We start from the raw sequence: 27,870 nt of genomic DNA, 5'->3' as shown, positions 1-27,870 counted from the left end.
TTAGAATTGTTTTTTTACTATGCTGTGGATGGTCTTCAACGTATGTAATTATGTTTAGTACCCACTCCTTGGACAATGATTGCCCTTTACTATGTTTCACTGGACATGGGATTTGTGGCTCCCTGTCAGACAAGTATGTGACCTACATGGCTCAACACCTGCTTCAGTATCACTTTCACTTGTTAAGCACGTATCGTCGTCACTGTACTCCTCATCTACATTTTCCACATAGTCAAGCATACACAACATCACGCATTCTGCTGACTCATCTTGCAGAAATGATCTGCCACTTCATTCTCACTCTGTGAAAATCCTTGTGTTCCTTTCTGGTGAAATGTCAACTTCTGCTACTGTTGTAGATGTAATGCAATGTTTGCTCTGTGTATCATTGCCATTTCTGTGCTTTGTATCATAATCACTCACTATCACTGTAGCTGTGTCTAGTTACTCATCGACTAAGCAGTTCAACTATGCTCCGTAGCCTCATGCTGTGCTCATCATTGGCTACCTCCAGTCCTGCTCTTTGTTGACATTAGCAGCCAATATTACGCTTGCATGTTAGACGATATATGGAGCATTGAATGCTGTGAACATCATTGGCCTTTTGTGACCTCGTATTCGACAGGAATATGTGTGTGCTGCTGTCCTGACAGCTGATGTGCTGTATCAGTTATTGGCTGAATTGTCAAGAGATCAGAATTCAGTAAGCTTTGATAGTAACTCTGATGATTAAATGATGGCACTGCATTGTGTGCAAGTTTATTGATGTGACTGTTGTCAATGCCAGTATAATCTTCAGTGAAATTAATTCAGAAGATAGTAGTTCAGTGTTGCTGCCATTTCAGAGTTTGTGGGGTGTCATTCTGTTCACCAAAAACAGAAAATAAAGCACTAAACATCAGCTATTAACAAACCAAATGTTCCACTAGTGAAATTAGATAAAACAGCATGTGTGCCTGAATAGCACAGTGTAGCTACCCATTGTACAAGAAGGCTGTCTGACATGGTCCGTTTCACTCTGCATGAGTAATAACTATTTTGCAGAGTACCACAAAAAGTGAACAATCACTAGCTATCAGTGGTTTTACTGTGAAATCAGATATAACAGAAATATGATAAAACACTTTTCTGTTTTAATTTACGAGGGTTGACTGAAAAAATGCCTCCACCTTCGTAACTCAGTTGGCAGCGTTGGTATGCGACAGATACTGTCTTGTTCCATAGCCTCTTCTCTACAGCTCCAGTTGGCGGGAAGCCTTAGCGTCAAACGGTTGTGTTGTTACAGTGTAAAGTCTGGAATCCTGCACAGACAGTTGGTCAATGCGATTTAAGCATTGTACAGTCATTGAATTCTCGATAGCAGAAGGTGTCACCCCAAAGGAGATTCATCAGAGAATGAAAGCAGTTTATGGTGATTGTGTTGATGTGAGTACTGTGCGTCGTTGGGTGAGTACGTTTAAAGATGTTGAGGCGGGAAACCTGCGTGACAGAGTTTGACGTCCTGTGACAGCAACCACAGAGTTTAACAAGCAAAATGTTGACATATTTATTCAGGACGATCGTTGTATCAATCAAAGAGAAATTGCAAGTGCATCAGCATTTCACAGGAATGTGTGGGTCACATAATTGCTTTTCTTGGCTATCGGAAGATCTGTGCACGACGGGTACCCCGGATGCTGACTCCTGAAATGAAAGTGCTCAGGCTTTAAATTTGCAAGTAACTCCTCTTGCGTTACGAGAATTAAGTGAAGACTTTCTCCATTCAGTTGCGACAGGAAAAGAAATGTGGGTACACCATTACGACCTGGAGATGAAACGTCAGTCTATGGAATATCAACAGACTCCCCCAGAAAAAGCAATTCAAGACACAGCCCTCAGCTGGAAAAATCATGGCCACAGTGTTCTGAGATGCAGATGGTGTTATCCACGTTGATTTCTGTGATCGTGGAACAACAATAAATTCAGAGCGTTACAACACAACACTGCGAACTCGGAAATGACGGCTAACGCGGGTCTGAAAGGAAAAGGGAAATGTTTTCCTGCAGCATGACAATGCCAGACCACACACTTCACGTGCCACCACAGCAGAACTTCAGAGACTGAATCTCACCACCGTACAGCATCCTCCACTGTCTGACATCCATCTGTTTCCAATAATGAAAGACGATCTGCAGTGACATCATTATGCTTCTGATGGAGACGTTGAGAGAAAGAACTGTGGAGACTGTGGTTGTGGAAACAGTGTGTAGACTTCTTCCATGACGTCTTCATTAAACTTGTTCATCATTGGCAGAAATGTATCCAATGAGCTAGTGATTATGTGGAAAAGTGAATATTGGTAATTAAAGACCACATTCTAAGGATTATTTCTGCATTTTATTTATTAAAATATTCCCATCCAAACACAATTAATGAAGGTGGAGGCATTACTTTTCATTCAACCCTTGTATGATGTGTTGGATGTTATTGAATATTACGTTAAGAAAGTAATAATTCTATTAAAGATTCTATTGCTTGTGAAGGAGGACTGAGGTGTACAATTTGTATTCCAGGATAAACTCTGTATCAAATGCTCTCGTACGTGGAGATGGCTACTCAGGAGGTTGCTTTGGTCCAAGAGGAGCACGCGCCTGGCTCTTCCTTGGCTTTGTTATGGGATTCGGTGCTGTCATTGCCTCTTGCTGGATCCTGTTTGCAGAATACGTCACCAATAAAAGTAAGTTGACAGAACGTCTGTAAAACAAAGTAATATTATAAGCGTTAATCAGTATATTTAACATAGGGTTCGTAATCTGGCCAAGAACTTGACTGCTCATTGATATGAAATATAATGTAGTATAATTATGTGTTGTTATGGACAGGTGTGTAGTTAAGAACTGGAAAGTAATAGTTAGCTTACAGATTTGTATTCTGCTTCAGAGGATGTAATGTCCTGGCATTTCTTCCTGGTTGGGATAGAGGTTGAGTTGGGTGGAGCAAATGAGATGAGATGAACAGTGGTTTGTCTTAAAGTGTGTAGGAAGGAAATACAGGTTGTATAAAAAAACATCATCTGATTTGGGACATCTATATTTCTGGAACTAATAAACATATACAACGAATTTTGCTTTTTTATGAACAGAAAACATAAAACTCCCCCCCCCCCCCTCCTCCCCCAATAGATGTTCAATATGCCCCCCTTGAAAGACACGGCATATGTCAATGCGGTATTAAAGTTGTTTGCACACTGGATTGAGCATGTCTTGAGTTACCGCTTCCACACGTGCTGTTATATGATGCCTCAGTTCATTCATTGTCGTTGGTAATAGAAGCTCATAAACAGAATCTTTTATAAATCTCTACGAGAAATAATCACTTACAGTCAGGTCAGGTGACCTTGGATGCCAGTAATGTAAGGCTGAATCATTTAGTCAAATGTGACCAATCCAATGTTCAGTAATTCTTTGATTTAAAGATTCCTGCACTTTCAGATACCAGTGTGGTGGTGCCCCACCATGTCATAAATGAAGTCGTTCGAATCAGTCTCCAGCTGTGGGAAAAGAAAGTTCTCAAGCATATCTAGATATGTGCTTCCTGTAAAGTGTTCTTGGGAAAGAAAAATGGATCATACACACATTCCTGTGGAACTGCACAAAACACATTAAATTTTGGAGAGTCCCTCTCATGTCGTACAACTTCATGTGGTTGTTCTGTACCCCATATTCCCACATTGATGGTTCAATGTTCCATTTAAATGGAGTGTTGCCTCGTCACTAAACTCTTAAGTGTGGAACAAAACTGTCTTCCTCCATCTTGCCAAGAACAAAATTACAGAACTCCACACTTCATTGTTTGCCTCCTTCAGAAAGAGCTTGTAACAGCCAAATTTTGTATGGTTTGACGAGTTAACGTCAACACAACACATGCCAGATGGACATCAGGGGCATATTGAGCTGTCGAGCTGCATGGCAAATGGATATCTACAGATTCCTTGTGAAACTATGGCGGATGCATTCGACGTCTGTTTCATTCACTCAGGAATGGCCCGGTGATTTGCCTTTACACAAACAACTTGTTACTCGGAATTGTTAATGCCATCGTCTAATGCTCTGTGCTGTAGGAAGGTAAACACCATACCTGGTATGAAAGTTGTGCTGAACAGTTATTACTGACCCACATGTGAAAATGTAGAAAACAAAACACTTTCTGTTGTACCAACACCATTTTTACCAGAACTGAAATGGGTGCACACTGTTGCTACCTAGCGGGAACCACGTAAAACTCGACAGTTTGCTCTTTCCAACAGTACATTTCTCATGCATATATCACAAATAACATAATAGTTATATTTTTAATTCGGATGATTCTTTTTGATACACGCTGTATTGTCAGGGATATCTCTCAAGTGCATCCAAGGCAGTAGGTTTTTCACATGTTGATATACAGGTAGGAGTTAGTGAAGCACAATAGAGTAGAGGAACATGGAGATTACTGAGACAACATGTGTAAAGGCTGTCAGGGGCACCAAATTTAGTGCACAGGACTCATAGAGGACACAGAAATAGAAATTGAAGGCAACAAAGCAAAAGCAGAATGCTGAAATCTGTTTTAAAATGTTCCTTTACAAAGCAAAACCCAGCAGTAATAGCCCAGTTTAATATTCACTCCACTGCAAAGATAAGTGAAATAGGTATTAATGTCAATGGCATTGAGAAACAGCTAAAGTATATAAAACTGAACAGGGCCCATGGGAATCCCTGTCAGATTGTATACTCAATTTGCAGCTAAGTTAACCCCTCCTGTAACCATACCATAGTGTATATCCCTCAAACAAAAATCTGTACCCAGTAGTTGTACCTCGAGCAAAATGGCTGACAGCCAGTACGGTTTCTGAAAACATTTGTCATGTGAAACCCACCTTGTGGTTTACTCATAATGTCCTGAAAGCCCTGATTCAAAGCAAAACTATTCCATGTGTCTGGAAGCAGCACATGCTTCTGAACAGAAACAAAATGTGTTTTAATTTCATCCTCTTCGACATCCTGATAATGTACTCCAACCAGCACAGCCCACTGTACATTCACTGGTGACAGTACAGGATAACTGCTTATATGGCTGAGCCTGTCTGTTAAGTCGTTGAAGTACAGCTTTCCTTGCCTTCTGCCACAGGCAGGTATGCTAGATCCATTGCTGTTCATATTGTATGTTAATGATGTGCCACACATCATTAATAGCAATCTTAGAATTTTCGTAGATGGTGCAGTTGCCTATAATGAAGTACTGTCAAATAATGGAAAGTAGAGGTTGGAATATAAAAAATATTAAGAAAAGGATAGATTGCAACTCACGATAAAGGTGACATGTTGAGCTGCAGGACGACACACTCAGCTTGCAGTCAGCCTTCTTCAGGAAAGACAACACACACACATTCATTTAAGCAAGCACACGTAACACAAATGTGGTCACTATCTCTGGCTTCTCCAACCAGAACACGTTCCAGTCGGGACTGCTAGACATGGTGGTCATATGTGCTTAAGGTGAGTGTGCTTTTTTGTGTGTGTGTGGGGGAGGGGGGGGGGGGGTTTGCGCGCGCGCCCACCTTTCTGAAGAAGGCTTTGGCTTAAAGCTGAAGTACTGTCAAAGCTTCACCAATGTTCATTTGATCTTGATAAGATTTTAAAATGTTTTCTTACTTTTAAAAATGGCAACTCAGTAATTGGCCAACTAGTTTGTTCACTGGGATTGTTTAAAGTAGCAGTGTTGTTATAAACTGGTAATGTCGTGGAAATTTTCTTTCATTAGACTATTTCTTATAATTTTTGAAAAGGGCTAACTTGACAACAATGCCACTGACCATTTCATTCAACTCTTGGCTGTCAGTCATGTGATTACAGTTCATTTGCAGAATTTTGTTAGAAAATCGGAGATTAATTTCATGAAGGTCAGTAAAAATTGTTTGTTGTTTAAAAGAAAAAAGAAAGTATTTATGCTGTGTCCAGCATGACTGACTTGTGACTTACAAGGAGATAGAAGCATCCTTAAAGGTGCATTTACGAGGGCTGCGAACAAATAAGTACTTCAAACAGTTATGAAGAACCAGGACAACATAACTTCACTGTCAATGCACATTTATTGTTGTAAAATGCACTATTGATGATCAGTGTTCTTTTAGCAGAATCTTTCAATTTTACAAAATAATGCAGCATTTTTAAAGACTTCACAAAATGCAGCCTGTTTCTAGTATGACAGTACTGTTTTTGAAGATATCAGACAGAACAGTGACTCTAGCAACATTTGTGAAAGAATGATCAGCAAGGACTTATTGTGGCATGGCCCATTGTGCCTATTGAAAGAATCTTGTAAGATGATGTGTATGGAATATTGAAATAAAAACCAATTACATATTCAGTGACAATACAAAAGATATGAATGATAGGTAGTTATTCACAATTGGTAATGAAGTTATTTTGATCAGCTGTGTATTCTTCAAATCAAATGGTATTGATGTTAGGTTATGTTTTCAGGAGTAAGGAGTCTTTGGAGGTGTGCAGTTTTTCCAGCATTTTGTGATAACCTCGTCAAGAACATTCTAGAAACAAAAATTTTATATTTGAGATTTAACTATTTTTTTTCTGGTAATGTATAGATTTGAATACAGACAAAGTTAGGGCTACAAGACAGTAAAATTTGATTTTTGAAAGATTTACATTCTAGAATTTGAATAACTGCAACAACTTCTTTTACTAATTTATTGAATTAAGAAATTCTGGAAGAGGGTATATTAGAGAAATATAGTTTTCAAATGAGGTATAGGTATGTCAGTCATAAAACAAATACTTACTTCTGTAGCTGGATTTTTAGGTTCAACTAGTTTCAAACAATTTTACATTTTGAAAATTTCGTTAATAAAATTTTTTTGTGTAAAATATTACGTTTTCTGTTGTCAGCCAAGTCTGTCATGCTGATCAATAAGGATTATGAAAGCACAGAATGTAAAACCGGGTGTATACTGCCCGGGACATCCGGGAAAAACCTGGGAATTTTTTCATCCGGGAAAAACCCGGGAATTTTTTTAGAATTCCGGGATTTTTCATTGTTTTAGATTTCAGTTAGTTTTGTAGGTTTGACGTGTAAGCTCAGATACGCTTACAAAGAACTTTAGTCCAATACTGCTGAATAATACTGCAGCAATGAAACATAAATCAGAGAATAACACTAAAATAAAAGTTTAGTTGGATAGAAAATGGGTAATTTACACAATGCACAGACCAGTTTGCCGACACCGAAAAGTGTCAAAGGCTTTAGGTCGGAGATTATGCAGTACGTCCGTAACAACTAACGTGCATTCGATGTGCGTGACGTCACAATTGTTTAAATTTCTGACAGATCACAAGAAAATATTACGAATAGTGGCTTGAGATGCGTTACTTTCAAAGTAAATTTCCATGCAAGATGATTTATGTTACGTGTGAGAATGTGCAGTGAATTTCTTAAATCACAGGGCGCTATAACTCTCATTCAAAATGTAACACTTTGAGGATCAGCCATTTGAAAACTGTCGGGCCCAGGAGATAAGTCATTTATGCCGCTATTTAAAATTTTACCGGCACATTTGTATTTGATATGACTTAACATGTAACACACGCTAAAAAAAGACCGAGCTTCAGGTTAGTTTTCATATTTAATGTTGTTCTTTCATAGATAAATTATGCAATTGATGCCGAAAAGTGTAATTGACCTTCAAAAAAATGTGCATAATGTGTTACTGAGCAATGTCACAAGTCTCTTCATGCCAGAACACTTCGACTTTTCTACGCAACTGATAATCATTTTGGCACGATTTTAATTGTCAAACTAGAGCCTGTTAGTAGGCCTACGGACTTCCTATCATTGTAGGACTAATAACAGTGGATGCTAGACTTGGCTCCTGTTTCTATGTTTCGATACAGTGTATCGATATGTGGAACTGTTTCAGTGTTTCGGAACGGTTGTAGTTCACTGTTTCGAAACAGTGGTGTTTCATTCCGCCCCTGTCTCGGACCAGATTTGATCTCGTGCCAGACACAGAAACTGTATCGTTGTTTCAAAATAAGGCTGTTTCAGTCCACCTGTGCCTGGAACGGACTAATTGTATCGAAACAGTGATGTTTCATTCCACTCTGTGTCGGACGAGATTCGGGCTCGGCACAGGTACTGAAACACAACATACCACTTCATGAAACTCTTTCAAGAGTGTCGAAATCTTTTTGACAAGCAATAGCATGAAGCTTAAGATATCCGAAAATAAAGCTTTGTTTCTAGCTGACTGTCCTGTTTCGAACTGGCGTAACATCTGCTTTATAAACACTAACGAAACAATAAAACAACGCATACTATTCACATTCAAAATAATAAATATGTGAAAATCATTCAGTTAAATTACACTTTTTTATAACATACGCTTCTCTGTTCATGTACAGTAATCATATTAAGAAACGCAAGTAAGCCTACAACATTTTGAATAAAAAAAGGCGTAGAGTGACAGTTATTAGACATATACATAAATTTGATGTAGGTATAATTGCAAGCCATCTGTTTGACAAATCACTGATAGTGTAATGGTGTACGGGAAGGGCTGGGAAGCATGGTGAATTTATAGTAACGGTTTGAAACACCTTGAAAGACAAAAAAATTTTGTTATATTTTGTTATTTAGTCGAATTATTTGGCGTTATTTGTGAGTCTATAGTCACTGTGCCTATTATCCACAATGATTCCCTTTGTGTAGATGGAAATTATCAGGATGGGTATATTACCCATACTAACGGAATGTGTGTTTCTGCAGTTTGCTCCCACCTGAAGTTCCATTCGTGGTGGTTCGTCTGTCTTCAGCTATGGCTGTCCTCAGCCAATTGAAAAGTATGAAAGTCACGCGACACGAAAGCAGCGCATTTGCTGCAGGAAATACGAAACTGCCAAGACACCTAAGTGATAGTTTCATACTTTCTGCGACATGATTAGCACTCTCGCACCTCATTTGTGTTTATATGGACATACTTATACAGTAGACATTCAAGATGATAAAATGTGTAGGTTTATTAGAATACAAAACAAACTGTTTCACTGTTTCGAAACAACGTATCGGAACATTACATTGTACTGTTTCATTTGTTTCGAAACAATTACGTGTTTCAGTTTGCCCATCTCTAGTGGATGCCAATAGACGATGCAATTTTCGTTCATACATACACATCTGCTTACGAGTTAACCGGTGTAGAAACGCACTTAGCTGAGTTGAGCGAGCTCGGCGTAACTCCGTAACGTACGCGCCGCGGCCTGTCTTCCTCGTAGGCCTCGTGCTCTGATTAACTGCCGTCATTCGCTAGCGAGGTCACGTAACATGAGCTACGACTGGCTGACAAAAGTGGATCGCTAAACGCAATCTCTATTTTAGAATTTCGGAAGCTACCGTGCTGTAATTTGTGGAATTTGTGTAAATACTTTCGCAATACGAAAATAATTGTCTCGCATCAAACAACTTTCCAAACGCATTGTTTTTTCAGGATTTCATTTCCTAAAGTGGTGGGACGTCCTCCGCCGGTATAAGACCTTTACGATTTAAAGGACTGATACGTTTTATAGCTCCGAGGGAAAGTATACTGTTACTTAACCCGGGTGTATTCTCACCCGCTTTATACGCAATTTCATCCGGCTGAAATTGTGTTTTTAACCGGGAAATCCAGGTTGCCGCCGTTGGATAAGCAGCTGCAGCAGCAACTCGTATACTCCTAGCTCAGTCATTTGTTACATAGTTTAATTCTTAATTTATTTGCGTGTTTTTGGTACTTGCATTGTTAAATTCATAAATTTCGTGCGTATTATAGTATTTGAGAGTTGTAGCATCGCGTTTTAGTACCTGAATAGTGTAAATTCGCGTAGTCGTCTGTCTTATGTTTTTGTTTTGAACGGCCAGTGTCGGTTGGTCACAGTCAGTGTGCTCCCTGCCGCCGTTGGATAAGCAGCTGCAGCAGCAACTCGTATACTCCTAGCTCATTCATTTGTTACATAGTTTAATTCTTAATTTCTTTGCGTGTTTTTGTTACTTGCATTGTTTAAATCATAAATTTCGTGCGTATTATAGTATTTGAGAGTTGTAGCATCGCGTTTTAGTACCTGAATAGTGTAAATTCGCGTAGTCGTCTGTCTTATGTTTTTGTTTTGAACGGCCAGTGTCGGTTGGTCACAGTCAGTGTGCTCCCTGCCGCCGTTGGATAAGCAGCTGCAGCAGCAACTCGTATACTCCTAGCTCACTCATTTGTTACATAGTTTAATTCTTAATTTATTTGCGTGTTTTTGGTACTTGCATTGTTAAATTCATAAATTTCGTGCGTATTATAGTATTTGAGAGTTGTAGCATCGCGTTTTAGTACCTGAATAGTGTAAATTCGCGTAGTCTCCTTCCGCCGCCGAGCAGTGTGTCAGCAGTGCACAAGTTACTGCATTTACTAGGCAATCTCGTATTTTAATAACCGTTTAAATTTTGTGTCGATTTGTTTGCGCTCTGTGTAGATTAGTTCAGACGTTCTTTGCACAAGTTTTTAGCATGGATAGGGACTGCAACTGCTGTGTTCGGATGCAGGCTGAGTTGGCATCCCTTCGCTCCCAGCTTCAGGCAGTGTTGGCTTCGGTCACACAGCTTGAGGCTGTTGCCAATGGGCATCACTGTGGGGGTCCGGATGGGAGTTTGTCGGGGACGGCCAGCTCGTCCCACGCATCCCCCGATCGGGCTACGACTGTGGTTGCCCGGGATACTGCCCGCATTGAGGCTGATCCCTCACCTGTGGTAGAGTGGGAGGTCGTCTCAAGGTGTGGCAGGGGGCGAAAGACATTCCGGAGGGCTGAACGGAAGGCCTCTCCAGTTTGTCTGACGAACCGGTTTCAGGCTCTGTCTCTGGCTGATACTCAGGCTGATACTGATCTTCGGCCTGACATGGCTGCCTGTCCTGTTCCAGAGGTTGCCCCTCAGTCTGCAAGATCCGGGCGGTCGCAGAGGGTGGGCTTACTGGTAGTTGGGAGCTCCAACGTCAGGCGCGTAATGGGGCCCCTTAGGGATATGGCAGCAAGGGAGGGGAAGAAGACCAAAGTGCACTCCGTGTGCATACCGGGGGGAGTCATTCCAGATGTGGAAAGGGTCCTTCCGGATGCCATGAAGGGTACAGGGTGCACCCATCTGCAGGTGGTCGCTCATGTCGGCACCAATGATGTGTGTCGCTATGGATCGGAGGAAATCCTCTCTGGCTTCCGGCGGCTATCTGATTTGGTGAAGACTGCCAGTCTCGCTAACGGGATGAAAGCAGAGCTCACCATCTGCAGCATCGTCGACAGGACTGACTGCGGACCTTTGGTACAGAGCCGAGTGGAGGGTCTGAATCAGAGGCTGAGACGGTTCTGCGACCTTGTGGGCTGCAGATTCCTCGACTTGCGCCATAGGGTGGTGGGGTTTCGGGTTCCGCTGGATAGGTCAGGAGTCCACTACACGCAACAAGCGGCTACACGGGTAGCAGGGGTTGTGTGGCGTGGGCTGGGCGGTTTTTTAGGTTAGATGGCCTCGGGCAAGTACAGAAAGGGCAACAGCCTCAACGGGTGCGGGGCAAAGTCAGAACATGCGGGGACCAAGCAGCAATCGGTATTGTAGTTGTAAACTGTCGAAGCTGCGTTGGTAAAGTACCGGAACTTCAAGCGCTGATAGAAAGCACTGAAGCTGAAATCGTTATAGGTACAGAAAGCTGGCTGAAGCCAGAGATAAATTCTGCCGAAATTTTTACAAAGGTACAGACGGTGTTTAGAAAGGATAGATTGCATGCAACCGGTGGTGGAGTGTTCGTCGCTGTTAGTAGTAGTTTATCCTGTAGTGAAGTAGAAGTGGATAGTTCCTGTGAATTATTATGGGTGGAGGTTACACTCAACAACCGAGCTAGGTTAATAATTGGCTCCTTTTACCGACCCCCCGACTCAGCAGCATTAGTGGCAGAACAACTGAGAGAAAATTTGGAATACATTTCACATAAATTTTCTCAGCATGTTATAGTCTTAGGTGGAGATTTCAATTTACCAGATATAGACTGGGACACTCAGATGTTTAGGACGGGTGGTAGGGACAGAGCATCGAGTGACATTATACTGAGTGCACTATCCGAAAATTACCTCGAGCAATTAAACAGAGAACCGACTCGTGGAGATAACATCTTGGACCTACTGGTAACAAACAGACCCGAACTTTTCGACTCTGTAAGTGCAGAACAGGGAATCAGTGATCATAAGGCCGTTGCAGCATCCCTGAATTTGGAAGTTAATAGGAATATAAAAAAAGGGCGGAAGGTTTATCTGTTTAGCAAGAGTAATAGAAGGCAGATTTCAGACTACCTAACAGATCAAAACGAAAATTTCTGTTCCGACACTGACAATGTTGAGTGTTTATGGAAAAAGTTCAAGGCAATCGTAAAATGCGTTTTAGACAGGTACGTGCCGAGTAAAACTGTGAGGGACGGGAAAAACCCACCGTGGTACAACAACAAAGTTAGGAAGCTACTGCGAAAGCAAAGAGAGCTTCACTGCAAGTTTAAACGCAGCCAAAACCTCTCAGACAAACAGAAGCTAAACGATGTCAAAGTTAGCGTAAGGAGGGCTATGCGTGAAGCGTTCGGTGAATTCGAAAGTAAAATTCTATGTACCGACTTGACAGAAAATCCTAGGAAGTTCTGGTCTTACGTTAAATCAGTAAGTGGCTCGAAACAGCATATCCAGACACTCCGGGATGATGATGGCATTGAAACAGAGGATGACAAGCGTAAAGCTGAAATACTAAACACCTTTTTCCAAAGCTGTTTCACAGAGGAGGACCGCACTGCAGTTCCTTCTCTAAATCCTCGCACAAACGAAAAAATGGCTGACATCGAAATAAATGTCCAAGGAATAGAAAAGCAACTGGAATCACTCAACAGAGGAAAGTCCACTGGACCTGACGGGATACCAATTCGATTCTACACAGAGTACGCGAAAGAACTTGCCCCCCTTCTAACAGCCGTGTACCGCAAGTCTCTAGAGGAACGGAAGGTTCCAAATGATTGGAAAAGAGCACAGGTAGTCCCAGTCTTCAAGAAGGGTCGTCGAGCAGATGCGCAAAACTATAGACCTATATCTCTGACGTCGATCTGTTGTAGAATTTTAGAACATGTTTTTTGCTCGAATATCATGTCGTTTTTGGAAACTCAGAATCTACTATGTAGGAATCAACATGGATTCCGGAAACAGCGATCGTGTGAGACCCAACTCGCTTTATTTGTACATGAGACCCAGAAAATATTAGATACAGGCTCCCAGGTAGATGCTATTTTTCTTGACTTCCGGAAGGCGTTCGATACAGTTCCGCACTGTCGCCTGATAAACAAAGTAAGAGCCTACGGAATATCAGACCAGCTGTGTGGCTGGATTGAAGAGTTTTTAGCAAACAGAACGCAGCATGTTGTTATCAACGGAGAGACGTCTACAGACGTTAAAGTAACCTCTGGTGTGCCACAGGGGAGTGTTATGGGACCATTGCTTTTCACAATATATATAAATGACCTAGTAGATAGTGTCGGAAGTTCCATGCGGCTTTTCGCGGATGATGCTGTAGTATACAGAGAAGTTGCAGCATTAGAAAATTGTAGCGAAATGCAGAAAGATCTGCAGCGGATAGGCACTTGGTGCAGGGAGTGGCAACTGACCCTTAACATAGACAAATGTAATGTATTGCGAATACATAGAAAGAAGGATCCTTTATTGTATGATTATATGATAGCGGAACAAACACTGGTAGCAGTTACTTCTGTAAAATATCTGGGAGTATGCGTGCGGAACGATTTGAAGTGGAATGATCATATAAAATTAATTGTTGGTAAGGCGGGTACCAGGTTGAGATTCATTGGGAGAGTCCTTAGAAAATGTAGTCCATCAACAAAGGAGGTGGCTTACAAAACACTCGTTCGACCTATACTTGAGTATTGCTCATCAGTGTGGGATCCGTACCAGATCGGGTTGACGGAGGAGATAGAGAAGATTCAAAGAAGAGCGGCGCGTTTCGTCACAGGGTTATTTGGTAACCGTGATAGCGTTACGCAGATGTTTAACAAACTCAAGTGGCGGACTCTGCAAGAGAGGCGCTCTGCTTCGCGGTGTAGCTTGCTCGCCAGGTTTCGAGAGGGTGCGTTTCTGGATGAGGTATCGAATATATTGCTTCCCCCTACTTATACCTCCCGAGGAGATCACGAATGTAAAATTAGAGAGATTAGAGCGCGCACAGAGGCTTTCAGACAGTCGTTCTTCCCGCGAACCATACGCGACTGGAACAAGAAAGGGAGGTAACGACAGTGGCACGTAAAGTGCCCTCCGCCACACACCGTTGGGTGGCTTGCGGAGTATAAATGTAGATGTAGATGTAGAATTATTTTTTCTTGTCCACGTAGACACCCTGTAAAAGGATTTTTGTACTTTGTGTACTTGTGGTATATGAATTGGTTGAGGAAAAGAAAGTGAAAGGAATATCATTTGCATTAGGAGTGATGTCAAGCAAGTGAAATTAGTCCACCTCGAACAAATGTTGTCCAGTCACATTAATATGACCACATGTCAATAGGTTGAATAATCATATTTTGCAGTGCTGACAGCTGCCAGATACGCAAGCGGGGTCTGAGGTTCTGGAAGGTACTAACAGGGATGTGGAGCCATCGAGGTGGTCCCACGGATTCTCGGTTGGGCTTACATCTGGAAAGTTTGGTGGCCAGGGGAATACAGTAAACTCATCCTGGAGCTCTTCGAACAACACACATACACGTGAATTGTCCTGCTGGTAGGTGCAATTGTGCCGAGGAAAAACATATTGCTTTCATGGGTGGACAATTTCATACTTGTGTTGCTCCAGTGTGCACTTCAGAATGATGATATCACCCAAGGAATGACATGAAAATGTTTCCCAGACCATAATGCTCCCTGCTCTAATGATCATTGCAGAGTATTTGCTTTCTATCCAATGGAGCATAAAACGTGATTCATCTGACGAGGCCACCTGTTACCACTCAGTGGACTTCAGTTACAGTACTGGCATGCAAAATCCAGCCTTCATTGTCAATGAACAGCAGTCACCATAGGTGCAAGCACCAGGCACTTGCTGCAGATGCTCATACGCATCAACATTTGCAGAATGGTCAGTGCGGAGAGACAGTTGGTAGCCCCTCAGTTCATCTGGGTGGTCAGTTGCTCAACAGTTGCATGCTATTCACTCGTACACATTTGTGCAGCTGTAGTCACCCCTGTCTATGGCCCATGGTGCACCGTAGCTGCCACAGTGCCACTTTTGGATAGTGTCATTTTGCCATGCACAATTCTATTTAGCTACAGCGACACGAGAACAGTTAGATCCTAAGAAATTTTGGTCTTATGTCAAAGCGGTAGGTGGATCAAAACAAAATGTCCAGACACTCTGTGACCAAAATGGTACTGAAACAGAAGATGACAGACTAAAGGCCGAAATACTAAATGTCTTTTTCCAAAGCTGTTTCACAGAGGAAGACTGCACTGTAGTTCCTTCTGTAGATTGTCGCACAGATGACAAAATGGTAGATATCGAAATAGACGACAGAGGGATAGAGAAACAATTAAAATCGCTCAAAAGAGGAAAGGCCGCTGGACCTGATGGGATATCAGTTTGATTTTACACAGAGTACGCGAAGGAACTTTGCCCCCTTCTTGCAGCGGTGTACTGTAGGTCTCTAGAAGAGCGTAGCGTTCCAAAAGATTGGAAAAGGGCACAGGTCATCCTCGTTTTCAAGAAGGGACATCGAACAGATGTGCGGAACTATAGACCTATATCTCTAACGTCGATCAGTTGTAGAATTTTGGAACACTTATTATGTTTGAGTATAATGACTTTTCTGGAGACTAGAAATCTACTCTGGAGGAATCTGCATGGGTTTCGAAAAAGACGATCGTGTGAAACCCAGCTCGCGCTATTCATCCACGAGACTCAGGGGGCCATAGACATGGGTTCCCAGGTAGATGCCGTGTTTCTTGACTTCCGCAAGACGTTTGATACAGTTCCCCACAGTCGTTTAATGAACAAAGTAAGAGCATATGGACTATCAGACCAATTGTGTGATTGGATCGAAGAGTTCCTAGATAACAGAACGCAGCATGTCATTCTCAATGGAGAGAAGTCTTCCGAAGTAAGAGTGATTTCAGGTGTGCCGCAGGGGAGTGTCGTAGGACCATTGCTATTCACAATATACATAAATGACCTTGTGGATAACATCGGAAGTTCACTGAGGCTTTTTGTGGATGGTGCTGTGGTATATCGAGAGGTTGTAACAATGGAAAATTGTACTGAAATGCAGGAGGATCTGCAGCAAATTGACGCATATTGCCGGGAATGGCAGTTGAATCTCAATGTAGATAAGTGTAATGTGCTGCGAATACATAGAAAGAAAGATCCCTTATCATTTAGCTACAAAATAGCAGGTCAGCAACTGGAAGCAGTTAATTCCATAAATTATCTGGGAGTACGCATAAGGAGTGATTTACATTGGAATGATCGTATAAAGTTGATCGTCGGTAAAGCAGATGCCAGACTGAGATTCATTGGAAGAATCCTAAGGAAATGAAATCCGAAAACAAAGGTAGTAGGTTACAGCACGCTTGTTCGCCCAGTGCTTCAATACTGCTCACCAGTGTTGGACCCGTACCAGATAGGGTTGATAGAAGAGATAGGGAAGAACCAATGGAGAGCAGCGCACTTCGTTACAGGATCATTTAGTAATCGTGAAAGCGTTACGGAGATGATAGATAAACTCCAGCGGAAGACTCTGCAGGAGAGATGCTCAGTAGCTCGGTACGGGCTTTTGTTGAAGTTTCGAGAACATACCTTCACCGAGGAGTCAAGCAGTATATTGCTCCCTCCTACATATATCTCACGAAGAGACCATGAGGATAAAATCAGAGATTAGAGCCCACACAGAGGCATACCCACAATCCTTCTTTCCACGAACAATACGAGACTGGAATACAAGGGAGAACTGGTAGAGGTACTCAAGGTACCCTCCGCCACACACCGTCAGGTGGCTTGCAGAGTGTAGATGTAGATGTAGAATAAACATAGCCATATCAGAAGTGCTTCCACCTTTGTCCCAAATGCCAATGATTGTACCCTTTTGGATGTCAGATAAATCACTCTGTTTCCAACTGCACTGTCTTCTGTGTGCCCCTTTATAGACAATCCACAGCTGGTGGTGTCACCTGCTGTCTGTCGGTGGTTCATTAATGTGAGTTGAAAGTATAACTTGTCAACAGTAGTGTATATGTATATATTTTTGTATTTCAATTTCAAACCACACTTATGCCTATAGAAATACATATTAATTTTATTTTGACTCGTGATCATATTTTGTGACAGTGTTTTTGAGAAGATTGATAAAGCAATTGTATAATTTTTTATTTTGTTGTAACAATGTTTTTTTCTTGATTTTCAGGCCAAGAAAGGTCATATCCAGGTGTTGGTCTTTTTCTACAGAATGCATTTATTTTCATCGGCTCCCTTGTATTTAAGTTTGGTAGAGTCGAAGACCACTGGAACTGAACTGCGTACTGTGATATATAAACTAGAGGTTTACTAGACATTTTTCAAGTTGCCGCTTTTATATGCTGTTAGGTATGTGGTTTAAAGAAATTTTCACAGACTGGAGGATTTATCTCCTTGATGTACAGCACTGGAAAATTGTATCATCATCACATCATTCGGCTCTGAGTATTGTCAGTGGCAAATTGAAGAAGCAGCATGGAAGCAGTAAACTGTTGTCTGAACACGGAAGTGTGTGTCTAAAACCAAGCACCTGTTTGTGTAATTTTTCATCTGTTAGAATGAAATGCTTTTTTTTTTTTAATTTGAATTATGGAAACTTATGAGTTGCTGCTCTTGATGTCTAGGCAATCTTGTCAGTTTTTAAAATTTTCACAATAATTAAACTAAAGTGTTTGCAAACATTTCATACATACAAGCTGTAACCCTGATAATGAAGTTTTTTATGATAAAATAAATTGCATTGTCTGCTTTGTATAATTCAGTTTTAAATATTGATATACTGTATCACTTTTTCTGTAAACACCCATGAAATATGTGCCTCTGCTTCTAGAGTACCACAAGAAAGTAAAGAGCAAGTAACATAGACTCTTGCTATTAGCTAAAGTTTTTTTCTGTACATAAGGCACTCTGACTAAAGTATACTGTGTGTTTATCATTGTTTTTGTGTGTGTGTGTGTGTGTGTGTGTGTGTGTGTGTGTGTGTGTGTGTGTTGTATAGATTATTATAGAATCAGTTGATGCAGGAAACATGCTTCTATCTTTCTGATAATTTCAGCCGCAGCCTCTCACAAGTTTAGTGTGATGAACAAAACTTCAGAACACTTGCCTGTTGTCTGATATTAGGTCTGTTGTATGCATTTTTTTTTAAGGAAGCTTTGATGACTACTTTGTTATAGCCCTAGTATGTGAAGAGCAAAAATTTCAATTCAGAATTTCTTAAGTTACCAGTCATTTCTTGTGACAATCCATGCATCATAACATGTCGTGGAATCACATGTATTCATTTAGTTTAAAATCCAGTTATAGATGGGCCTTATGTACTAACATACTCCAGTTGGTTCAAAAATTGAAACCAGATGAGATGATGCATTGGATGAGATGTTGGACACACATTTAGGGAAGGGTATTATTTCTTTACTTTGAAAAGTTTTTGGATGTATCAAAATCCCTTCAACAAGTCATAAGCCAACTCACGTCGTCATCTTTGTCTACCTGTGCTTGAACCTCTAAATATCCTGTTTTTGGAACAGTAACAATTTTAAAAATTACGTCAGAGAAAAGAAATTCTTTCTTATGCTGTATCTAGCAAGCTAATACAAGCTGTTCATATTTGTGTACATCGTACTCAGTCTGGAATCTCTCAGCATATCATATGATTACTAGTGTGTTGGAAAAGGGATACACAGCTATCTGTGATGTTTGTGTTGTTAAATTGGTCACACATTTATCAGAATGCACGATCTCGCCGCAATATCTTCTAATGCTTCCAGCAGCATCAAGTGCCTGTACATCCATGAGCTTTCAACAATGCTCCTCAGCCATTGTTAAATGGCAGCTGACTGTGAGGTTGCTTGCCTTGTTTTGTATAGCCATCGCATCAGATGTCACATCACAAATACTCACAGTTCATCGTCATACAAAGCTTTGTTTTTATCCTGTGCCTGCCACACCTGTTGTAACCTTACGGTGGCTGTGTCCATGGTGTATTCAGCTGCAAACCATTGTCTTTATTGATGGTTATATATTTCTATATCAATAACTACTTCTGTTGCAGTTTCTAGAAACCATTAGGCTTCATTATAAGTGTCATTAAATGCAATTTTATGTCCATGCGTGTTCAACTGGGTAGCTAATTTCTCTGGGTAGCATAGTCACAAACACTTGGTGTTCAAACATGTTGTTCCATTGTGTGCAAGGTCCATCTGACATAATGCTGTCAGTACTCAGTGTATTTTAAAATCTCTTGCTATCGTCTATGGATGTCAGAAGTGAATATGTAAACATTTGATGTGTTTGGGAGCCCACAGATTTTATTTGGGAGGATCTTGTATTAGAAATCGTTGACCATAAATTTGTTTCAAACTTCGTGTACATAACCATCTGTGAAAGTCTGCATATTAGCTTTGTTTGTGTGTTCACGTTGACCATTCTTAAATCAGATATAATAAGTGTGTGGATTTTCTCAATTGAAAATAGTCATGAATGAGATACAAAATAATTTCATATGTGAATGGCAAATTTTTGTAAGACTTTTGTCCTGTATTTAACAAATCTCTTCATATACCTTTTTGCCAAGATGTATGTATTAATTTAGTAATTATTTGTAATGCACCACATTTTGAAGTATATGGTGAAACATTGTTGATTATACATAAATGGAATAGGAATGTGTACTGATGTACATTTCAAAAGTTGGTGCAATAACACTGTCTGGTGTCTGACAACTGCTCAGTTTGCATATAAATAAAAGATTGCTCTGTTGTTTAGGTTTAACCCTCAAGCAGGCATGCCTACGTATAAGGGGCGCCATTCACAATAACATTGTCTTGTACTACTCCATTGCTGTTTTACAATTGAGAGCCCATTATCTATTCCTTCATTATTGCTTCAGATAACACTGCTAAGTCATGCTGTCATATGTCCAAGTGAGCAGCAATAATATACAAGAAATGGCAAGCTAGGTGAGAAAAAAAAAATTATGATCCATGCAAGAAAATGATGCAGGTTCTAAAGCAGGTGGCACAATCTCACATTGAGGAATTTGTAATCGAATAAGTGTTTGGTTGGGTCCTGATGCAACTTCGTTTTTAATGACTTGGGTGGGTCATTACTGTAACACTTGTGCATGGCAGCGGAGTGAAATGACAGTTTTTTTTTATTTTAGTTAAGCAGTGATTTAGCTCATAGAATGTAGGTTTATTTTTTTGTTGTTTAGTTAAATTAAGGTAAAACTCTGATTTTGCTCATTACTGTGGCAACATGAAGACCACTATCCTTTACATGTACAAAGTACATCATGTTCCCCTCATGTGGTAAAAACAGTGCACCCACTCAAGGATTAAGTAGTTAGTGATATCATAGCCAACCATCGTAACACGTACTTCTGCTTTAGGTATTTTGGTATAATTTTGTTAAGAACTCAAACTATGGAAAGCCCAGGTTGGAATACCAATGACATTATAGAAAGGAAAGGTTGCTATAAAACTTTTTATTTTGAATATTCATGGGCTAAAAATGGTGTGTTCTCTTATTCTTGCTTATTTTGTGATTCTTCAGTCAGGTGTTGGTAATAATACATCAAATCATAGTCACCTGGCAGTGCCTTTATTGATGTAACATGCAATAATGTAAATTGTTTTTCTTTGATGCAACAATGAGATAAAATAATGATCTATATGTATAACATACTTAATGCTTGTTCACATGCACAAGAAGGCTATTTGTCAAGTGTATTAGAAATGCTTACGAAACATCTGAATTATGGCACCAGACACTCATCATCTTTCTTGATTTTTGTAGGGAACAGGAGAAAGAGGATATATATATTGTGCTGAAGGTTTTCATTATGAGAAGTCATATCGTGGACGGTTATGATTACCCTAGATCTGTTTATAGCAATTAGTTTGTGATAAGTCTAAAACATATTAATTAGTAATAGTGAAGACGGCTTTTTGTTGTAAATTAATCAGAATGTTTGAAGTATTATGTTTTTCAGAAGGGTGCACATTCTCAAATCTTCTGAAATTAATTTTGTTAGAATATTGTGATAAAGTTATGAATAATATATTCAATAATAAAACTAATTATTTCAGTTGCTTGTTAATTCCTTCTTTTGCTAACATTTTTAATATATCCCCTCTGTTCTCCACATAGTTATTTTTTCTATGAACTGCACAAGAGTCAGCATTACATCACAGGTCAAGTTCACAAGAACAGGATAGATTATTGTTGAGGCTGCACCCGCCAGTTTGTTGTTGCTTTCAAGACCTCAGGAAATATTTGCCTCTCCCGTCTTTTGTTTCCCTCAAACACCATTTACATCCTTTTACTTTTATTCTCTGTTTATATCTGCCTCCTGTAAGATTCTTCTCCCATTATCTGACATGTATCATTGATAACTCTGCTGTTACAACTTAATAGAGGTTATTGGAAACCTTGTTCTGACATTTCACTGGTAAGTCCCATCTTGCCCTTTCTTGACTTCTTTTGAATTGCTTTCTTACGTACTTTTTCTTTCTTGTATTTTTGAATGATAAATTAGTCAAATTAATTTCCCACATATTTTACTCTCACTTCTTTTCAGACATAAATTCTAGCTAGCAAACCAGGTCTTTTATAATTTTGTTTGTGTCACTCATCTTATTGTGGAGTTGCTGTTCAGCTTAAAACTGAATTTTACAAGCTTCCATTGCCAGAGTTGTAATTTACATGTTCCAAAAGATTGAGTGACAACAAGGTGATAATATGCAAAGAAGAAAACTAAAGGTGATGATTTTGAACACATTTAAATGACTTGCCCCTTTCATATAGGCCTATGCAGTATTACATTGTTAGCTGCAACAGGCAGAAGACTTACTTTGTCGGTGTTGCACATTTTAGCAATTTTGATTGGGATTAACTTATGCTGCAGTGTTCTTTTTTGGCACACCAGTGTAGAAGTGTGCATTGAATTAGCTAAGTAAAAAATCTGTGCAATACGCAAGTTTGCTTATATATAAAAACAGACTTCTGAATTTTCCCTTGTGTGAGAACACTTGTACAAGATGTGTCGATTTAAAGTTCTATATTTGCATATTTTACTGTTAGTGTCACTTCTGCGTAATCTTTCATTGATTGTATCAGTACCCATTTGTATTGTGAAATTTCGAATATACTTGGGTGTTGCAATAAAGTAGTATTGTTACTGCCAATTGTAGGCTTAAACTAAATTGTGCTCTTTCAAAATTTTTAAGGACAGTAGGCTTATCCTCATTCAAAACAATCTCTCTAATTTCATTGTACGATTACATGAGAAATAGGTTAGTTTCAGACGCTTACGAACTATATTTTCCTAAGTTAGTGGTACGAGTGGTTTGGACACACAATTTAATTTGTAACAAATCAGCATTTGTGGTTCACAGTTCAGCCAAAGTGTACATCATCCCTGAATTTCATTCTACATCAATGCAAGTAAACATGTGTTTTTGAGAATTTTCGTAAATTTATTTTAAATTAACTGGGTTTTTGAATTTGCTAACAACTATAATTAACACCAAAACATCTTAGGAAACAAGTAATTTGTACCAACAATTTTTGTGTTGCATTAATAGAAATCTCGTTTTGTGTATCTGTTTATAGGGAATTGGCAACTTTTTAGCTCTACAGATTGAAAGGTAGTCAGCAGGTTTAATTTAAAATCCTTTGTTCACTGCCTTGTAATGCATTGCACCAGGCAAAATGCAACCCCACTACGAATGCTGCTCTCGTACACGGGATGAGTTGGTTGCCATTCATAAGCAGCTGACAGTCACCCTCACTACTGTCAAACGACTGACAGCTGCTACGAATCAATGTGCTGGAAGAGCTCCTGAGAGTTGTGTACCTGTGTTACCTGTACCAGAGGTACCTCAAGTACTATACGCTTCTGTGGATTCTGTCTGCTCTGCAGGAAGTGTAGATCTGTCGTTACCTGTCCACTTGACGGGAAGTGGCACGTCAATGGTAAAGCTAGGCATTCTATACAGAATTGATGGGGACCCTAAGCAACAAGTTTGAGGTGTTGTCTTTCACTGAAACTGACCCTGTGGGACTCACTACACCTGTTGTGGCGGGCGCTAATGACCATAGCAGTTTTGCGCCCTAAAACCAAAACAAACAAACAAACAAACAAAAAACTGTTGTGGGGAAACCTGTTTTGTCCAGTGTCAGGAGGCGGCAAACACAAAAGGGTAGGGGGTCTAACAATCGCCAGCAGCTCAAACGTACGGCGAATGATGATACCCCTTAAGGAGCTGACAGCAAGGATCAGGAAAGAACACCAGGTGCACTCAGTGTGTATGCCTGGGGACCGTACTCAACATAATGAAAAAGACTATTCCAGCAGCCGTTGATGAAACAGGGTGCAACCAACTGCAGATTGTGGCGCACATAGGAACAAATGATGCCTTTCATCTGGGCTCATAGTGATTCTTAGGTCATTCCAGTGGCTGGCGGAGAAGATTGAGTGGACCAGTCTTGCACATAGAGTTCAAACGAAGCTCACAATTTGCAGCATTGTCCCCAGAACTGATCATGGCCCTTTGGTTCTTAGTTGAATGGAAGGACTGAACCAGAGACTTCAAAAGCTCTGACAAGCTGGGCTGAAACTTTCTGGACCTGTGCCATAGGGTTGAGAACTGTAGGGTCACCCTAAAGAGGTCAGGTGTGCACTACACATCAGAGGCTGCTAGTCAGGTAGCTGACTGTGTGTTGGTTGCACACAATGGTTTTTTAGGTTAGGCAACTCTCCATCCAATCCAGATAACAATAGTGGTAGGAAACCCAGAAGTATCAGTGTAAGATTGAAAGAAATGTCATCCACAAGTGAGACTATTAAAATCCTAATGGTAAACTGCCGAAGCATTCGCAAAAAAGTACCAGAATTTGAAGCACTCGTGAAAAGCATGCAGATGGTATATTTGTCGCTGTAGAAAAAAAACTCTGATCTATCAATACAGTAACTGAAGCTGTGTGTGAGATGGTTTGGGCAAAACTCGGTATCAGGGGTGGGCACAAAATAATTGGATCCTTCTATTGCCCCTACCAAACTCATTTCCTGATGTAACCAAAACCTTCAGAGAGAACCCGAGTTCACTTGTGCATAAGTTGTCAGTCTTACTGTAATCATCAGTGGAGACTTTAATCATCCAACAATTAATTGGGAAAATTAGTTTTGTTAGTGGTGGGCATGAGAAGACATCCTGTGAAACTTTACTAAATGCCTCCTCTGAAAACTACCTATAAGAGATAGATAGGAACCCTATGCTTGATGGGAATTTATTGGATCTAATGGCAGCAAATAGACCTCACCTCTTTGAGAATGTCCATGTTGAAACTGCTATCAGTGACCATGATGCAGTTGTGGCAACAATGATCACCAAAGTACAAAGCACAACTAAAACAAGCAGACAGGTACATCTGTCCAGTAAACTAAATAAAAAAAATGAGTAATGTCATCTCAATGAGGAGGAAGTTGAAACTTTCAGCACAGGTCAGGAGCATGCAGAGGAACTCTGGCTCAAGTTTAAAAGAATAGTTGACCACACACTGGATAGGTATGTAACCAGTAGAACAGTTCACAATGGGTGAGAACCTCCATGATATACAGTCACTGTAAAAAAAACTTCAAAAGAAATGGATATTACTGCATAAAAGGTGTAAAACAAAGCATAGGGGTATAGATAGATTGTGAATGAAACATGTTTAGCTGACAAGAGAGTGATGTGTGATGCCTTCAATTTCTGCCATAGTAGAATATTGTAAAGACATTTCATAAAATCCAAAGAAATTCTGGTCGTATGTAAAGGCTGTTAGTGGCACCGATGTAGGTGTCCAGTCCCTAGCGAATAAGATAGGAACTGAAACAGAGGATAACAAAGCAAAAGCTGAAATGCTTAACTCTGTTTTCAAATGTTCCTTTACAAAGTAAAACCCAGGAGAATTGCCCTAATTTAATCCTCATGCCACTGAAAAGATGAATGAAATAAGTATTAGTGTCAGTGGCATTGAGAAACAGCTGAAATCGTTAACACTGAACAAAGCTCCAGGGGCCGATGGAATCCCTGTCAGATTCTACACCGAATTTGTGGCTGAGTTTGCCCCTCTTCTCACTGTAATCTATCATGGATCCCTGAAACAAAACAACTGTGCCCATTTCCTGGGAAGAGCCCAAGTCACACGCGTCTACAAGGAGGGTAGTAGAAGTGATCCATGATACTATCATCGAATATCCTTGACATCGATTTGTTGTAGAATCTTAGAAAATATTCTGAGTTCAAACATAATGAGGTATCTTGAACAGAGTTACCTCCTCAATGCCAAGCAGCAACGTTTTCAAAAAACATTGGTCATGTGAAACCAAACTCGCTCTTTTCTTACGTGACATACTGAAAGCTTTCGATTGAGGCAACCAGATAGATGCAGTGTTTCTTGATTTCTGGAAAGCTTTTAACTCTGTACCACACTTATTATCAAAAGTAGGATCATATGGGGGTATCAAGTGATATTGGTGACTGGATCAAGGACTTTTCAATAGGGAGGACACAGCATGTTACCTCGGATGGAGAGTCATCGCCAGATGTAGAAGTAGCTCCAGTTTGCCCCAGGGAAGCGTGTTGGGATCCTTGCTCTTCATGTTGTGTATTAATGACCTTGCAGACAATATTAAAAGTAAGATGAGGATTTTTGCAGGTGATGCAGTTATCTATAATGATGTACTGAGAGAATCTGCGTAAATATTGACGAAGGTTGAAACATGATGCAGAGATTAGCAACTTGTTCTAAATGTTCAGAAACCTAAAATTTTGCACTTCACAAAATGAAAAAATGTAGAATCCTGTGACTATAGTATCAACGAGTCACTGTTGGAACTGGCCAACTCTTACAAACACCTGGGTGTAACACTCTGTAGGGATATGAAATGAAATGATCACATAGGTTCAGTTGTGGGTGACACAGGTGGTAGACTTCAGTTTGTTGGTAGAATACTGGTGAAGTGCAGTCAGTCTACAAAAGAGATTGCCTACAAATCACAAGTGCAACCCATCCTAGAATGTTGCTGAAGTGTGTGGGATCCATACCAGATAGGACTAACTTGAACGTATACAGAAAAGGGCAGCACAAAATTAATGGTCACGGCTTTGTTTAATCTGTGGGAGAGTGTCACAGACACTGAAGGAACTGAAATGGCAGAGTCTTGAAGATAGACATAAACTATCCTGGGAAAGTCTATTAACAAAGTTTCAAGAACTGCCTTTAAATGATTCCTCTAGGGATTTACTATGAACCCCTATGTATTGCTCCCACAGAGATCATGAGGATAAGATTAGGATAATTATTGTACACACAGAGGGATTCAAATAGTCATTCTTCCCACACTCCATATGTGAATGGAACAGGTAGAAATCCTAACAACTGGTACAATGTGATGTACCTTCTGCGAGGCACCTCACAGTGGTTTGCAGAGTGTAGATGTAGATGTAGATGTAGATAAGGTCTTTCTCACAACCAGCTGGTCATTCTTGTGAATTTTAAGCTGTCAGTGTATATGAGAAGAATGTTTTCCATGAATAATGATATTCATCAAACTATTCAGTTTAGCATGAAATAAGGCTACAGTCAAGTTGTTTAGTTACCATTGTTCTCATAGAACATTATTCTACTGCCACCTAGATTATTTTTGTTATAAATGAAAATTAATTGAAACCCTCAGCTGCTGACAGGTGTTGTTGCCCTACCTTGATGGGGACAGATGAAAATGTGTGCCCCGACAGGGACCCGAACCCAGGATCTCCTGCTTACATGGCAGACGCTCTATACATCTGAGCCACCGAGGCCACAGATGAATAGTGCGACTGCAGGGACTTATCCCTTGCACACTTCCTGTGCGACCCACATTCCCAACTGTCCACACTCTACATACGTAATGTTCCTAGTAGATACTTTGCCCATTCACTCGTTACTCTTAAGTTGACAATTCAGCTGTCCCCATCAAGGTATGTCAACAACACCTATCGGCAGCTGAGGGTTTCAATTAATTATCATTTATTCTAGAGAAGCTGCACGGTCATCAATGGTATCTGTTCTTTCCAGAACAGTTACTATCTTCATATAATTTTGTTATTATGGGGAAATTATGGGGAATGACTTGGTATAACATCTCAGTACTGGAAGAAAATCATTAGGATTCTTTATCTTCCAATAAAAACATAGGCCTGGATTTCGTAATAGGCACATTGAGCTGGGTTAATTTCTCCACATGTAGTACAGGCCCACTATATAGATAGACCAAGCAGTATGTCATTATGGCAAATATTTATTTAGTTGCGGGTTTGCAAAAGTTGTATGTAATGTGTCAATTGCAGTGTCTGAATCTAGATATCTCGTTGTGAATGTCATATATGTACTTCAAGAATAATGTTTTGTTCCTAATTTTCTCTTTTGATTAAGTTGTAATGGTTCTGGGTATTTTACTAACTGTAGAGTTAGTTATATTTCATTGCAGTAATG

General features: G+C 40.2%; 1 protein-coding gene and 1 long non-coding RNA gene across 8 annotated transcripts in view; one reads left to right on the top strand and one right to left on the bottom strand.

Moving 5' to 3' along the window:
* Positions 1-27,870, top strand: part of LOC126106298 (transmembrane protein 50B) — a 596,676-nt gene that overhangs the window by 11,528 nt on the left and 557,278 nt on the right. For 3 of the 6 annotated variants that reach the window (XM_049912518.1, XM_049912517.1, XM_049912519.1), the window contains exon 3: positions 2,553-2,716. In XM_049912518.1, coding sequence (XP_049768475.1) covers positions 2,553-2,716 — 164 coding nt within the window. Of the gene's footprint in view, positions 1-2,552; positions 2,717-17,515; positions 18,469-27,870 lie in introns of all 6 variants that reach the window. The other 3 variants (XR_007523322.1, XR_007523323.1, XR_007523324.1) reach the window with 2 other exon arrangements.
* Positions 18,790-27,870, bottom strand: part of LOC126106301 (uncharacterized) — a 568,942-nt gene continuing 559,861 nt past the window's right edge. For both annotated transcript variants that reach the window (XR_007523325.1, XR_007523326.1), the window contains exon 2: positions 18,790-20,415. This is a non-coding gene — a long non-coding RNA (uncharacterized LOC126106301). The remainder of the gene's footprint in view (positions 20,416-27,870) is intronic.

This window comes from Schistocerca cancellata, chromosome 10 (genome assembly GCF_023864275.1).
Source record: "Schistocerca cancellata isolate TAMUIC-IGC-003103 chromosome 10, iqSchCanc2.1, whole genome shotgun sequence".
In the NCBI taxonomy this organism is placed as follows: domain Eukaryota; kingdom Metazoa; phylum Arthropoda; class Insecta; order Orthoptera; family Acrididae; genus Schistocerca; species Schistocerca cancellata.
Note: the sequence above shows the minus strand (reverse complement) of the source record. Positions and strands in the feature narration are given on the sequence as shown.